The 15,656-nt window shown below is 35.5% G+C and overlaps 1 protein-coding gene across 3 annotated transcripts in view; it reads right to left on the bottom strand.

Moving 5' to 3' along the window:
- The window catches only part of ANKRD17 (ankyrin repeat domain 17), a 73,190-nt gene that overhangs the window by 20,380 nt on the left and 37,154 nt on the right, over positions 1 to 15,656 (bottom strand). For all 3 annotated transcript variants that reach the window (XM_032235131.1, XM_032235133.1, XM_032235134.1), the window contains 5 exons: positions 14,573 to 14,718; positions 12,777 to 12,919; positions 10,688 to 10,901; positions 2,971 to 3,146; positions 1,489 to 1,651 (listed from right to left, as the gene is read on the bottom strand). In XM_032235131.1, coding sequence (XP_032091022.1) covers positions 1,489 to 1,651; positions 2,971 to 3,146; positions 10,688 to 10,901; positions 12,777 to 12,919; positions 14,573 to 14,718 — 842 coding nt within the window. The remainder of the gene's footprint in view (positions 1 to 1,488; positions 1,652 to 2,970; positions 3,147 to 10,687; positions 10,902 to 12,776; positions 12,920 to 14,572; positions 14,719 to 15,656) is intronic.

The raw sequence follows: 15,656 nt of genomic DNA, 5'->3' as shown, positions 1-15,656 counted from the left end.
TGACTTAGTGTAAGGAACAATGTATGTGCATGCAAATTCATAAAACCAATAGAAGATCTCTTTTCCTGGATCATTTTATTCAATTAATACAATAAACTGTGTTGTTTCTAAGTATCATATAATATATGTGGGTACATGTATAATTATGTATGTATGTATGTATTTAACTTGTCATGTTTTGTTTATAGCAGAGGTGGAGGCCCCTTGAGAGCTGTATGCAACTTAATTTCATTTTAATGTATGCCAATTAGTGTACATTTAAAGTGACAATAAAGTAGTCTAAGTGTAAAGCCTAAGCAAAAATAAAGGTTTAAAATTTAGCTTCAAAGGAAACACAACAGTACTTACCTTCACAGAAAATGGAAAAGGAAAAAATGAAATACTGGTAGATTTAGCATCTAAAATTACTGTTATGTTTAAAATTGTGAACAAAACAGACTTCCTGGCATAACTAGAGATTGCCAGTATAGGAATATGAATGGAGACAACTATGGAAATCTTTTATCAGTAGAATATGGATTGTGACATTCATCTGTTGAAACCCATTGTTTCTTAAAATTGTAAAGTTATGGCAACTCTGAACTCTATCCATCCAACTAAAATATATCTTAAGTTTCGAATATTATTGTTTCAAAATAATAAACCAGGCTTTAGATGCTTTTATTTGGAAACATCTAAGCAGTTTATAAAATAAGTGCAATGTAACTCAAACAGATGTGAAACATTAAGATTGTATTGGCAATACCGCCTATTTTTTAAATTTATACTTTTCCAGAAACTTGCTCCTATTCAATATTTTTTAAATTTATATAAATGTCCATCTCATCATCACAAGATAAAATAACAATGTAAAATCACAGATATAAAATGTAAAAATCCATATTAGTAAATATCATAAAAACCTATGACACACGTCATAGGTAATGAGAGGAATAAAAAATGGTTATCTCTACAGCAAAGCCATCTCAGCAGGTTTCCTGTATCCTTAGAGCCCCCAAATCTGATTACATGACAGGTCTTGAGGGTCTTTTGGAAAATCAAAAGGGATGGAGCTAATTCCATGTCAATTATATATGGGATTCATACAAGCTTGCCAATAGATAGAAACATGATATTGCCATACTGAAATCATTGTATAGGTAGTCGTCAACTTATGACCACAATTGAGTCCAAAATTTCTGTTGCTAAGCAAAACATTTAAGTCAGTTTTGCCCTATTTTACAACCTTTCTTGCCACAGTTGTTAACTGTTAAATGAATCTGCCTTCCCCATTGACTGTTTGTCAGAAGGTCAAACAAGGGGATCACATGACCTCAGGACACTGCAACCATCATCTGACCATGGGGATGCTGCAAGAGTTATAAGTGTGAAAAACAGCCATGTCATTTTTTTCCCAGTGCTGTTGTAACTTCAAATGGTCACTAAACAAACTGTTGTAAGTCAAGGACTTCTTGTATTTTCAGTTAAATAAAGATAAAAAATGTTTACCTTTCGAAAGGCTGCCATTAGAGGAGTTATTTTCCTATTATCAGCGGCATCTACATCTGCTCCTGCTTGTACTAATAACTGGACAACGTCTAAATGACCACCATTTGCAGCAAGCCATAATGGAGTATTTCCTTTCTTATTACGAACATCAATGTGAGCTCCCCTACCAAAAAATAAAAAAACCTGATTAATAAACAAGGAAGACATAATCCCCTCCTCAAAAACTCTGTTCCAAAGGCTGCTATTATTTATTAATTAATATATTTATTGATCATATTTATATGGCTGCCCATCTCATGCAACGTGATTCTAAGAGACATAAAAACAACTGTAAAAAAACAAGTTTAGGAGAATTCAAAATGTACACAAATTGTTATTACAAAAAGTTAAGTGAGAACACTAAATTATAAATAATTGAGCCCCCCAATTAAATTATCATTTGCTTGTGATCCCTTGTGACATAACCAGGAATTGCTATTACTTTAAAGGAATAGCTCTTTTAATAGTTTATAGCTCCTTAAATAATTAGGAACTATATTAACAGATCTTCTTCCCTCTACAGAAAGCACTACTTTTTATTTTAAGTTACAAAATTCAGAATTTAGTTTGGAATGGTTTTGAATTACGAAAAAATGGGAAATGTTAGAAATAAAATAATGTAAATAACAATGAAACAGGCCTGTTTTGAAATATCTTTGAAACTTTGTAAAAAAAGGTATGAATTTCTTTTAATAGTAGTCACTGAGGGTTGAACGTTGAACAGCTGAGACACTGTATTCAGTCCCATATTCAAAATGCATTCTTATTATTCTGAATGAACATAATAGTAAAGTATTCAAGGATAATAATCTAATGGTTAGATTATTCTGTCAAATATTCACTATTCTCTTAGGATTAGCAATGTTCTGGTTTTTACAAACATTCTCTATATATGCACACTCTATATGTGTGTTTTGATCCCAAATCCTCAGCTTACATTCACCCAAGATTTTATCAAGCCCACTGCAAGTATTTTTGGGATTTGATTTCTCAAAGATTAAGTTGTACCAATCCAACATGGTAAGGCAGAGAAGACAAGATCCCTGTAGAGTCAATTTAGTTTGAGGCAGCATAGCTTCAGGCAAACCCCTGAAGAGATATAGCTGGTGTATATTGCACTGCCATTCTTCTTCTTCCTTGCAGGTATGTTTATAATATTTTGAATGCCCCATACAGGATACTACAAATTACCCATTAGGATGGCTCTGGGCAGCTATTTAATACTCCTATATGAATGCTATAGCCTCTTGTGATTAGATTTGGAAGTGAAATCTGTCTTCCATGTACTACTTCACAATCCACTATGTATCAATGTTTCATGGAATTAATAGTCACCCATATTAGACCTTTTAACTGGTGACAGAACCAAGAGGTCATGGCTCTGCGACCAATTAAAAAAATAAGGAGAAGATAAACTATTCAGGAGAAGATAAACTATAATACCTGCTAATAAGCAGTTCACAGAATTTGTAGTGTCCTTTGTCAGCTGCAATGGTTAAAGCAGTATCTCTTGAAGAAGGGACTGGTGGTGCATTTACATCAGCACCTTTGTCGAGAAGAACTCTGCCTACTTCAGCATAGCCACCAGAAGCAGCTTCCATTAATGGTGTCAGTCCAGTCTAGATGGACAATAATAACATTAAATATATTTTCTCAGGTGAAATTTGAAAAAATTAAAACAACAGTTAAAAAAAAACAACCAATATAGTTTTACGTTGTAGACAAGCATTATTAACTTTTATGGCGGTTCTCTGTAAAAGAAGTCAAAAAGGAAGATGACTGACTCCTGATTGGTTTGATTATTAATGTTTGAAATAATTCACAGAAGTGATTGGGGGCAGGGGAGGCTTTGCATCATAAATAAATGGCAGGATATCTACTACAGAATGACACTAAAACTGAATAACATCAACAAGAAAATATCAAGAAAATAAAGAGATTTTATATGGATTGTTAAATAGTTTTAAAATCTTATTTTTCCTATTTGCTGGAAAGTATAATGAGGGCAAAATGTTTAACTCTTATTAGATTTTCCTTTATACAAAAGATCACAAATAAGAATATTTTATACTGTAGAATAACATGTACAAGACAAAGAAATTTGAATCTGAAATGGGCAAAGGTCTTGAACTGGATCTAGTAATGGCCATGCTTGCTATTCAGTTGGTAATTCCAACTGAATTTAAAAGACCCATGCCTATACCTGAGCTTGCAGGCTGGTATAAATGCATCTCCTTTATGGAGCTGCAGTTAAGAAAAATATGTTTGCTTATGCCATATTTAAAGCATCTTCGCTTCTTCAGATCCAGGTACTTTACACGATTAGAATGTACAGTATGTGTTATGAACATTCAGATTTTATGTTCAGGTGTCCTACTGAGTTCAATGATATTTTCAACCAAAGACATACTTAAAACTGCTTATGTAGTTTTAATAGAAGATATCTAGTGCCCAAGAAAGAACATCCGTGGCAAAAGTCCAAAAACCTGAATTATCAGGGGTTATAACGGAACCGAAGAAATTTACTTTGTGGAAAAGGAATCTTATTAGACTTCCTTTTCAGACAACAAATATACTTCCATGAAGGTTCTAATAATCTTAAGAGGCGGACCCAGACAATTTGCGTCTTTAAAAATTATATCAGTGCATTGATTGAGCCACTTGCTATAATTTGAACCAGATCTACTTTTGTCTCAAGTTTTCAGAGACATCCTCATATAAAAGGTATAAAAAGCTGCAAAATATTTTGATCAAAATACCTAATTCTATACAAAGAATGAATTACAACTAGCATATGAAATAAGACTTTTAAGAAAAGTCATGTGAGAATTAACAAAGCAGATTTCTAGGATTTATTCTTCAGAGGGAGCATAACCCAAGTCAGAATAGATTGCTCATCTTATTTATTAACTCTCATTAAACCTATTAGTGATCTTAGAACTTGTTCTTCACTAGAGCACAAAGGGAAACACATGTCTGGATGTTATCTGTGTATTCATGATCACTAAATCACAATTCTTTTTTTAGATGACTGAAAGTACATTACTAATCAAAGAGGATCCTAGTGGAAGATAACTTTACTATATCAACCAATGCAATCAACTTGCTTGGCTGAAAAAGTTCTGCTTTTCAATACTCTAACTTCTTTAACCATGAATTAATAATAATGTCTGAAGATAAAAATCTTTGAGGAATATAATCCTAAAGTACTTAAGTCAATATAGTAAGCAAAACTATCTTGAAGATGAATGTATCTTCAAAGAAGATAATTTTAAAGATTCAAAAAGACTACCTCTTTTACAAAGAATGTAGTTAACCATCCAAACAGAATGCAATAAATTACTGCTAGATTGATCACCAAGAAAGTTTATGAACCTCTAGGTGTCTGAAAAATCTAGGTGTCTGGACAGATGGAAGCAAAATCACACACAATATCATTGTTGAGACAAATCTGTGGTGGAGCTCAAAATCAAGAGAGACCATCTTATAAAGGTGCACTATGGTAGGTACAAATAGTACCTTTATACTGCTATACCACATAAAGGATCTTTTCAAGAGTGTTATGATGTTCATATAGTACCTGGATATTAGGCATGTCTTGCCTCCTTTGAGAATTGACCATATGGTTCAAATACCTCCAAACAGTGAGCTTCAGCATCTTAAAATGTAAACATGCTATAAAGATTCATATATTGGTGAAGAAATAAGCTCTTGAACTAAATCTCAAATTAGGGATGATGATGATGATGATTATTTATTTTCTGCTGCTCTCTACCTTTCTGTACTATTGATAAGTGAAAGAAAAGACAAAACTATGTTTATGTTAGGTTCATTCACTCTCTAAAATCTTTTTTCCAGAAAGCTTTTTGAAAAATTTCTATTCTCTGGAGAAAAGAAGATGGCCGGAACTGGAGCTCCAAATTTAAGTCCTGAGTTTTTAAAATAGTTCAGATAACATTCTACTAAGCCTCCATTGATTTGGATTAATCTGTGTACTCAGAGAATATTTTTTAGATGTTCTGCTTTGACTGAACAGCAGTCACAATATTACCCAAGCTCCCATACTATCTCTTCTAATGAAAACATGGATTCATTGAATTTTCTATTTAAAACCTGAACAGCAATCAGGTTGAAAGTAGCATGATCTCCCAGAGAGCCAAAAGATTTATATTCATGGCTTTTAATCTGGTGGAAAAAAAAACATAAATTCTTGACCCATAAGTCTTTATGGCAGGTGTCTAATTCAAGAGGACTTGCTTTTAAATCATTAATGGTGCTTGGTAACCTGAACCCTAAACAAAAATGACTGAAATGAAAACTTGCCCACTGAAGAATATCTATACAAGAGGCAAATGTCTAGGCAAGAACTGCAGAAAAGCTCCGGCTGCACACAAAGCTAATATGATAATAGTCTGATCACCAGATGAAAGAGGATATACCTGAAGAGGAATTTCTAAACTAGTATTTATCCATTAGGAATTTATATCACCTTTCTTCAAAAGCTCAAGGCAGTGTATACGTCGTTCCTTGACATAGTAGAAACAGGAAAAAAAACTATGACATTTCCATTTGGGAGAAAGATTGTGGTGAAGTTTATTGAAGTTATTATATTCAATAACATCTCCTTGTTGAGACATGTCACTGCTGACAATCTTTTTATCTGGAATTTACAAATAGCTTATAAACAAATTGTCATGTTTGATCCACTGTTGTCCTGATCTCTCCCTTTTTTGGTGCTACAATGACCACCAAGTAATCAGCCTGATCATCTGTCTGTATGATGATAGTATCTTCTGATAGGAATGTAGCCTTGAGAGTAAGAGCTGGAAAAAACATTATTGGCTTGATTTCTATTGTATAATTCTTGTTGATTATTTCTAAAACTTGCTAAACATTTTGGTGCTTCAGTATAAAAGCCATTCACATTATATGCTACCTGTAAATTTCTGAAGATAACCACGCAGAACTAAGGTTTCTTACTAGAGTGCTAAATCGGTTTGGAATTTTAAGTCGCTGCTTAGCTAAGACTGAATCTTTAAAGACTGTTTGAAAAAGTAAGAGGAATGAAAAGCCTTGGACTGTTTGGAAGATTTCTTTTCTTCTCATTCTGGAGAGTTGGAGAGAATTTTTGTTTCCTTCATTGCTTCTACTGCATTGTCAAAAAAGAAAAAAGAAAAGGAAAGGGGAAAAAAAGTCTGTTTCAAAGATTGCTGTACCGAATTATATCTATATCCTTCTTTCACAGCCTGAGGCTTCTTGTGATGATCATATGCAATCCATTAATTTGGTTGTTAAGGAATCCATGTCAATCAGCAATCCATTAATTGGTTGTAAAGGATCCGGTGTCAGTTCAGCCATGGAAAAATTTTCTTCAACAAATTTCTAGTATCCTTGTCCAATTTATCACTCTCAAGCAGTTTGCTGAACACCTTAATGAAGGCCACAGAAGAGGCTCTGAGCAGCATAAGTGAGGCATTAAAACCCCAATGAAGTGCAGCTTTTTACCTTCCAGCCATGTTGGCTCTACTGGCAGGTTCAGACTCAGAAGGCAGGAGGGCTCTAGATGCTCCAATTGCCACTCTATATGGGGTATGAGAAGATCTTGCACCATATCGGCTCAGGAACAGAGATAAAGTTTGGCTTTGAAGAGCTTCAATATCCTCCACAGATAATGGCTAAAGTAAGCTAGGAAAAGGACAAGAAGGAGCAGGTGAGGGAACCAAGGTGAAGGATGATGTAATCCCAGGTATTTATTACAGGGAGTGCAGGAAGACACTTCAAACTGAAGAGACTGCATAGCTGTGGATAATTGATGACAGAAAAAAAAGACAACATTGGGAAGATACACCCTAATTTTCTCCTTTGAGAGCATTCAACCCATTTGAAAGGATATGGGTTTTTTGTTTCTTGACAAAATTTGGACAAAACTGTAAATTACACAGTAAACTACACCTCTCTTCTAGATGAAGAGAGAGGTATTTTCCCTCTTGCAAATCCACTCCTTTACTTGTTAAATATCGAGACTCGAGCTCCATGCGACAGGATGAGCTCTGTCCTCACCCTGCCAACTGCTGCCAACCTAGCAGTTCAAAAGCATACAAATGCAAGTAGATAAATAGGTACCACTTCGGTGAGACGATAACAGCGCTCCGTGACGTCATGCTGGCCACATGACCGCAGAAATATCTTCAGACAGCACTGGCTCAATGGCCTTGAAACACAGATGAGCACTGCCCCCTATAAGTCAGCAACAACTAGCGGAGTAAAATCCGCAGGGACTCTTTTTTTCTTTTACTTGTTAAATACAGTTCACACAACAGTGGCAAATGGTCTGACATTCAGTCAGGTAAGTGGAACTAACACAAAATGTTGAGACCGGGTTGTAGCCTTTCCAGGGTATCAGCGGACCTGAAGGATTTCAGCAAAATGTTGCTTTTGTCATTTGTTTCCTTTTTGCCACTCATTCCCACAGAGGTCTCTGCTTTGTTTATTTGTGATAAATGGTATACAGAAAGAAACATCAATTATGGAAGGAGAACATAAGGCCTCACACAAATCCAAAGGTACAAGCTCAAATACTAATGAAAGAGTCTCCATGATTCAGAATGCTTGCTTTGTGAAGCAGCAAGTAAATATAAGTGTGCATGAAATGAAAAACATATATTGTTTTGAATCCAGAGCAAACCATCAGATTCTGGAAGTTTTGTTAATTTTTCCTTGGTTTAGCAAAATGTAAGCCTGGGATATTGTTTGCTGTTCAGAGGTTTAGATTCAGAGGCTCTCAGAGTAATTTTATGGGGCATTTAAGGAAAGGTTGATGCAGGTCAACCCTCAGAAGCTCCATAGGGAAACATATCTTACCATCTGGTCAGCCTCTGTGACCTTCTAGCACCTCTTTCTCTTCCCAGTCACTACAATGTCACAAAATGATATATTGTATAGGCAGTTCTTGATTTACGACCACAATTGAGCCCAAAATTTCTGTTGCTAAGTAAAACAATTATTAAGTGAATTTTGCCCCATTTTACAACCTTTCTTCCCATAATTGTTAAATACGGAACACGATTGTTAAGTGAACCTGGTTTCCCTGCTGACTTTGCTTTTCAGAAGGTCACAAAAGGTGATCACATGACCCCAGAACACTGCAACCATCATAAATATGAGTCAGTTGCCAAGTATCTGAATTTTGATTATGTCACCATGGGGATGCTGCAATGGTCGTAAGTGTGAAAAGGATTTTTAAAAATGGTCATGTCATTTTTCTCAGTGCTGTTGTAACTTCAAACAATCACTAATGAATGGTTGTAACTTGAGGACTACCTGTACTGGGCCAACAATTCCCGCCCTCCCTTCAGCTGCTACCATCACTAGTGCATTAGTCTATGCAGCTGTTCCTTATTGTGATAATAAATAACTCAGTGTGCAGTGTGTTTTTTCCTCTTCCTTTCTAAGCCCCCAATCACTTTTATCCAGGAAAAGCTAGGTTTTAATATAAATCTGAAACAAAACATCCACATTTCAATCCATGGATAAAATGAATGATCTGAAACGTATGTTTCAATTTGAGAACGGACCATATGAATCCAGCTGTTTCATGCAAAGACCACTTTGCATATTCCTATGAATAAATCTTTTATTGTTGTTGTTGTTATTCAGTAAACCATACAGATGGCTAAGTTCTACCTTTTATAAAAATCTGCAGTACTGAATACTGGCACCAACAAAACAGCCACCAAAAAACACACACACACACACACAAAAACGAAACAGCATTGCTTTCATGTTATAAAAACTACTACATTAAATAAATATCAGTCTGTCTACCAGAAAGGGAAAATTTACTGCTGTACTACATGCATTTCAAAAGGGAGCCTTCAGAATAATCTTTAAAGAAGATAATAGAACTTTGAAATCTAGGACTTGAAATGGCCACTTTACATTAGAACCATTGTTAAAAAGGCACAACAAAGAATGTTCTTCCTGAGCTCAGGAAGTTCAAACTGCTCTAGGAGCTGATGATACAGTCTAAATCTATCATTTGCACTTCTATAACTGTCTGGTTTGGTATAGCAACCAAACAAGAGAGGTAAGACTCCAACCGATAGTTAAAAATATAACCCGCCTTCCTTCCATAGAGACTTATACGTTGTGTGGGTCCAAAGGAAGGCTGAGAAGGCATCTGTAGATTCTTCATATTCTGGACACAAAACTATTTCAACTCCTTTCCTAGGATGCCACTTTGGGGACAAGACAACTAAAGAAAGAGACAGTTTTCTTCTTCTTGCTATCACACTACTAAACATTTCTGTCAGTAACAACATATGGTAATGATCTCTTATTATCCCCTTCTACTGGTTGCACACTTTTAGTACGATTAGTTATTTCTATTTTTTTGCAATTACATTTTGTGTGTGTGTGTGTGAGTGAGTGAGTGAGTGAGTGTGAGAGAGAGAGAGAGAGAGAGAGAGAGAGGGAGAGAGAGAGAGAAAAGAAGAGGAAGAAGAGCCTCAAAAAAAAAGGAAAAGGAAAAAGAAGAAAATAATACTATAAATGCTACTGTTAAAATAGACAAAAAGTCTGTCCTAATATTAAATGTGTTATTATTTAGCAGTTTGAATAATCTTTTGCACAACCATAAAATTTATGCATGTGGTATAGAAATTAAGGAATCAGTTTCTGCTATATATTTAGGGATACTTGAAATCAGTAGAAAAGCAAAACATTTGTATACTTAAGATACATGTTGTCCTCCAATTATGACAATATGGGAAGTCTTATCACTAAGCAATGTGACTGTTAATGAGTTATGCCCAATTTTACAACTTTGTTTTGCTAAGGTTGTTAACCAAATTACTGTGGTTAAGCAAATCACATGGTCATTAAATGAATCTGGCTCTCTCCATTGAGTTTGCTTGTCAGAAGTCCCCTAGGAAGGTCACAAATAGCAATCATGTGATCCTAGAATGCTGCAATCATGATAAATGCATGCTGATTGCCAAACACCTGAATTTTGAACATGTGACCATGGGGATGTTGTAAGAACTCTTGTAAATCTTTTTTGTTTTTGGCTGCTCTTGTAACTTCAAATGGTCATAAGTCGAGGACTACCTAAGGGTATAAGTTAACAAAACAAAACCAAAAATTAAGAGTTATTCCTTACCTTAGCTCTATGTTCAACATTAGCTTTTCTATCAAGGAGAAGACTAACCACTTCCGTTCTTCCTTGGAAACAGGCTAGCGTCAAAGCAGTATTTCTATTGGTCTCTATCTGCGCATTAATATCAGAACCCATGTCTAAGAGCAACTTCACAGCTGCGGTATGGCCATTCATGGCTGCCAACATTAATGGAGAGATACCCAGCTTGCTTCCAGTTCTAAAAATAAATTAATATATGCTACATTTTAGTATTGCAAATATAATGACTTTTCTATAATATTGATCTATTTCTCTAATGAAGACATATGCATGGAACCTCCTCCAATGCAAAGCTTTCAATAGGGCTTCAGAGGCTAAGTAGCTATAGATAGTCTTCGAGTTATGAATGCAATGGAGACTGCCCATCCATTTGTAACCAGAGGATTCATAGAAGTGAATTGCATTAACTTGAACATGATCACTCCCTCCTTTCTCCCACGCACTTGCTAATCGAATGTGTGGCTCGTTAAGTGCACATGGAATATCTCAGGCTGGGGAAGGCCATTGGGAAGCCTAGTGATGAAATAGGCCACCTACTTCAGATTACCCAAGGCCTACCCTGACCCACTGAGTTACCTCATTCTCCTACCACTGAGGTCCTCATAATTCTCCTCATCCTGCTGTGCCAGATCATTTGCCTTGTGAAGATCTGTCTCCTCTCCAGCATCTATATTTCTTTGCCTGCTCCTGGCGAGAGGCAAGAGCAGAGGCAGAGCAAATATGCCCTGCTCGGCTCCTCTGACTCATCAAGGCTGCCTGTCTTGATGGAGCGGCGGGCAGTCTCAGTAAATCTCCTCCAAAGACTTGCAGGTTGGTACCAAAAAGCTTTTGCACACAAAGGGAGGTTTGGGACAACAAAATCACATTGCTTCAAGCCTCCCATTGACATGCAAAAACTTTTTGTGCAGAGTGGAAGCTTCTCACTAGACTTCAGGCATCCCTTCTCTGCAAAAGCGAATGTGTGCCTGAAAACGCAAGAGATCAGGGCCCCCAGAAACTTTTGGCTGCGTCAGAAAAGTGTTTATGCATCTATGGGATGCTGCTTCAAAGAGCCCTGTAGGGCTTGAGGAGGCCTTTGCTGAAGAGAACAGAGCCCCCACAGGGAGCGTGCATGCGGGGCTCCATTTTTGCCAGAAAAGGTCTTTCCTCAAGGCCTTTGCTGAAGAGAACGCATCCCCTACATATTCAGGAAGGCCTGAAGTGCCAAAACATGCCAAGAAAGGGAAGGGTCTCTAGATTTTTGCACAGGCCTAGTGCCTAGATACCCGGCGCAGGGGGATGGGGAGAATAGGCAGGGCGAAAGTTGCAGAGCCATTTGTAAGGACAAACAAGGACCATGGTTCTTCAACATTCGTAATTTCAGGTCTTTTCATAAACACTAGGAGGCATTTGTCACATAACTTCAAATGTTCGTTAAGGGAACATTTCTAACTCGGGGATTACCTGTATTCATATATTATATATGCTATTGGGAAAACTTACTACATGATAGGACTTGACCAACCTTAGCCAATTTTGAAATGCTAACCAGGGTTAGATCTGGTTAATACTGAAATTGGGAGAACACAATAAATACCAGGGGTGCAGGCAAAATTGGAAGTTAAAAGAATATTCCAGAAGATAATGGCAAAGCATTTCCATATAACTGCCAAAAAACAATATAGACAAGCCCATGAAATTACCAGAAATCCAGTTTAACCTGAAAACTGAATACCATTAATACTGAAATAAATATCTCATTTTACATTACCCATTTATCTATTTCAGTTATTAAATTTTAAAGTAGGGGTTATTTTACCTTTTTATAATCATTTTATAAATATACATATTTTGGGGGTTGTAACCAAACAGAGTAAGTAGCCTAAAGTCAGTTTGTGAGCTTCAGGGGTAGAATGGAGACTCCAAATGAATCTCTATAGCTGAAGTCCAAAACTTTAAATAACACATTTTAGTGGCTCTCCTTGACCACACTGCCAGCTTTTACAATGAAAAAATGGTTTTCCTAGAGATTAATCAAACAACTAGGAAGTAAAACGTTAAAAAGAGAACTTGCCTTGAATTGATCTCTGCACCAGCATTCAATAGTATTTTGATGATGTTCACATACCCACCAGAAGCAGCTAAACTTAAAGGTGTATAATCGGAAACATTTCTGTGCTCTTTGTTTGCACCTCGTGCTAACAGAAGCTCCACCACCTGAAGCGTCATATAGAAAGTTACTTTAAGAAGTGATTGCTGCTCCAATTTTAAACATGAAACTTATTATCAAAATTTCTTCCTGATTAGCAACATTGAACAATTTTTCATATACAATATCAATGAAAACATTTGTATTTGTGTAATTTAACATATCAATCTTATAACAAATGTGATATACACTATTCCCTATATAGTTTAATAGTTTAATAATGCAGCAATATGACAGACATTTCAAACAAGATATAAATTGTGGCAGTGTATTCAAGTTTCACTGAGAGAGAGGGAGGACGACCAGAATCTAGGAAAAGATTTAATAATGAAGTAGGACTTGAATATATTTTTCTCTCTGAATGGAATTTCATTCCTGCAACAATCAGGAAATAAACATAAAGTTTATCATCTATAACATCTATCATCTATCCTTACTACTTTTTAATTATATGATTAGTTTATTGATATTTATTGACAGGTTTATTCATTTTAGTGTAGTTTTATTGTTGTTCAATTTATTAACCACTGCTACCTGGCTTTGCCAGGAGTCTGAGGGTACAAATCTGAAAAATAAACAAACCACATAAATAAACTTTATTGCAGATATGTGATCATTGCTGAAATATCTGGAAGGTGAAAGTTCATGCATCTAATGAATCCCTTCTATGGGGAAGACACCTCTGGATTGTAGTCACACTATTTCAAGCTACTGCTGAAAATTGGAGTAAATAGATCAGACTTAATAAAGTGGACTCTAATTTATTGGAGTCCAGCTTATTAGATCAGATTTTGGAAAGCAGATACTAAAATAAGACTAGATTCGAAAAAGCTTCTGATTATGGTGGTTTTATATTACTTTCTTATTCAAAGAGGTTTCTCAGGAATAGAAGTAAGTAAGTGCCATTATGGTCCAGCCTAAAAGTTTTCTTAGCTATTTATTGGACAGAATATCAAAGTAGATAAGTACTGGTCTTGTTCAGCATGTGTCTCATTATAGTGTTCAGTTAATGTTTAATGAAGGTAAAAAAAAAATAAAGTATTGATTAAATGTTACAAGTTCAATCCAATTATAAAATAATTAATATGGTGTGCATACAACACTGCATTCAATATTGACATATATGAGCTTAGATTTATCTACTATTCCTCTGGCTTACTCAGAAAGTGACTGTTAGGAACACTGATTTTGAAGCTAATCAAAATATTCTGTTAGCAATCTTGGACTAAAGAACTGTGGTTATGATACAAACCAGGATTATAGAAAAGGATTTGAACCTTGTTTGAACAAATTATGAGTTAATATCGTATATGAAATAAAAGTACATTCAAGTTATTATATTAAATACTGCAATAAAAACATGATTATTAGAAAACATGAGTTACCTTGTGGTAAGATGGGCAGTCAATACATTTTATAAATAAATTAATAAGTAAAAAGATAAGTAAGTAAGTAAGTAAGTAATCCAAACATTTCAAAGGAAATGTTCTATTGCTTCTGTGGAATTTCTCAAGCATGCATAAACATCACTAATACCAGTATCTTCAAAATATCCCTTGGTTTTTCCTAAAACGGTTTCTGGAGAATATGGTTAGGTTTGGGGATCTGAACTGTAACTTCACCTTTACAAGAAAAACATATAACAATTTTTAATATTTTACCTCTTGTCTTCCTCCAGAGCAAGCTAGAGATAATGGTGTGTCCTTGGTCCTTTCAGACTGAGCTTCAATATCTGCACCATTGTCTAACAAAATCTCTACAACACCAACATGACCTGCAGTAGCAGCCAAAATAAGTGGAGTAAACCCTGGAAAAAAAGAATAGATGCCACTTGAAATGTTTCATTTTAAAATCTGCACCACTGTTTAAATTGGTATATAACTACTTACCATAACATTTATTTTTCAGTGTGGATGACGGCTACTGTTTTCTGAATTGCTTTGCCCAATATATCTATGGGAGGAAGGCACCCCCCCTCCTTTCATTTATAGACTTCAAAAATAGGGGAAAAACATGTAACAGCTAATTCCTATTGATATCCAATTCCCTGTCTGCAAATCAACTCATTTGAGGGAGAGCTGGATTTCTTCCACTCACTATTGAAAATGACCTTTCACAGTTAAGTACCAACATATCATTTTTTTCAAAGTGGTAAAAGAGTTTCTCACTGCAACCCTGTTTTAGTCCTCAGAGAGGAAATGTATACTCCAAACCTCTTAGGACAATGGCATCACCTACTGATAAGACTGCACAAGTGCAGTATAAATATTCTCCAAAGGTTCATTAGTAGTGAATGCCAAAGAAATACTGGTAGCAGTGCTCTTAATGGAAGGAGCTGTGACGCCACTAGAACAAGAAGTCATCCGAGGCTCTTCTTTGGCTATAAAGAAGAGACCCTTGCAAAAAGGAAATGCAGAGATGCTCTGAACTGTGGGATTCTTCAGCTAATCAAGTAGTTCTTGCATATTCAATAATACACTTATAACACTCTTCTTCTTCTTCCAGATTCTTTCCCAAAACAAACATAAATAAGATAAATCTTGATTCTACTGAGGGTATAAAGACAATGATGATAAATTATTGACCAGAGAATTAATTAAGTAATATGCTTGCTCAAGAATATATATTCAGACCTGATTGATAAAAGGTCAGAACTTATGCAGGGTACATTTTTTTCTCTGATTCCCTGAATAAAAGGTCTTCCAAATCATTTATGAATGAAAAGAATTAATGTAAGAATATGAA

The sequence above is a fragment of the Thamnophis elegans genome, chromosome Z, assembly GCF_009769535.1.
Source record: "Thamnophis elegans isolate rThaEle1 chromosome Z, rThaEle1.pri, whole genome shotgun sequence".
Classification (NCBI taxonomy): domain Eukaryota; kingdom Metazoa; phylum Chordata; class Lepidosauria; order Squamata; family Colubridae; genus Thamnophis; species Thamnophis elegans.
This window is presented reverse-complemented; position numbering and strand designations above follow the sequence as displayed.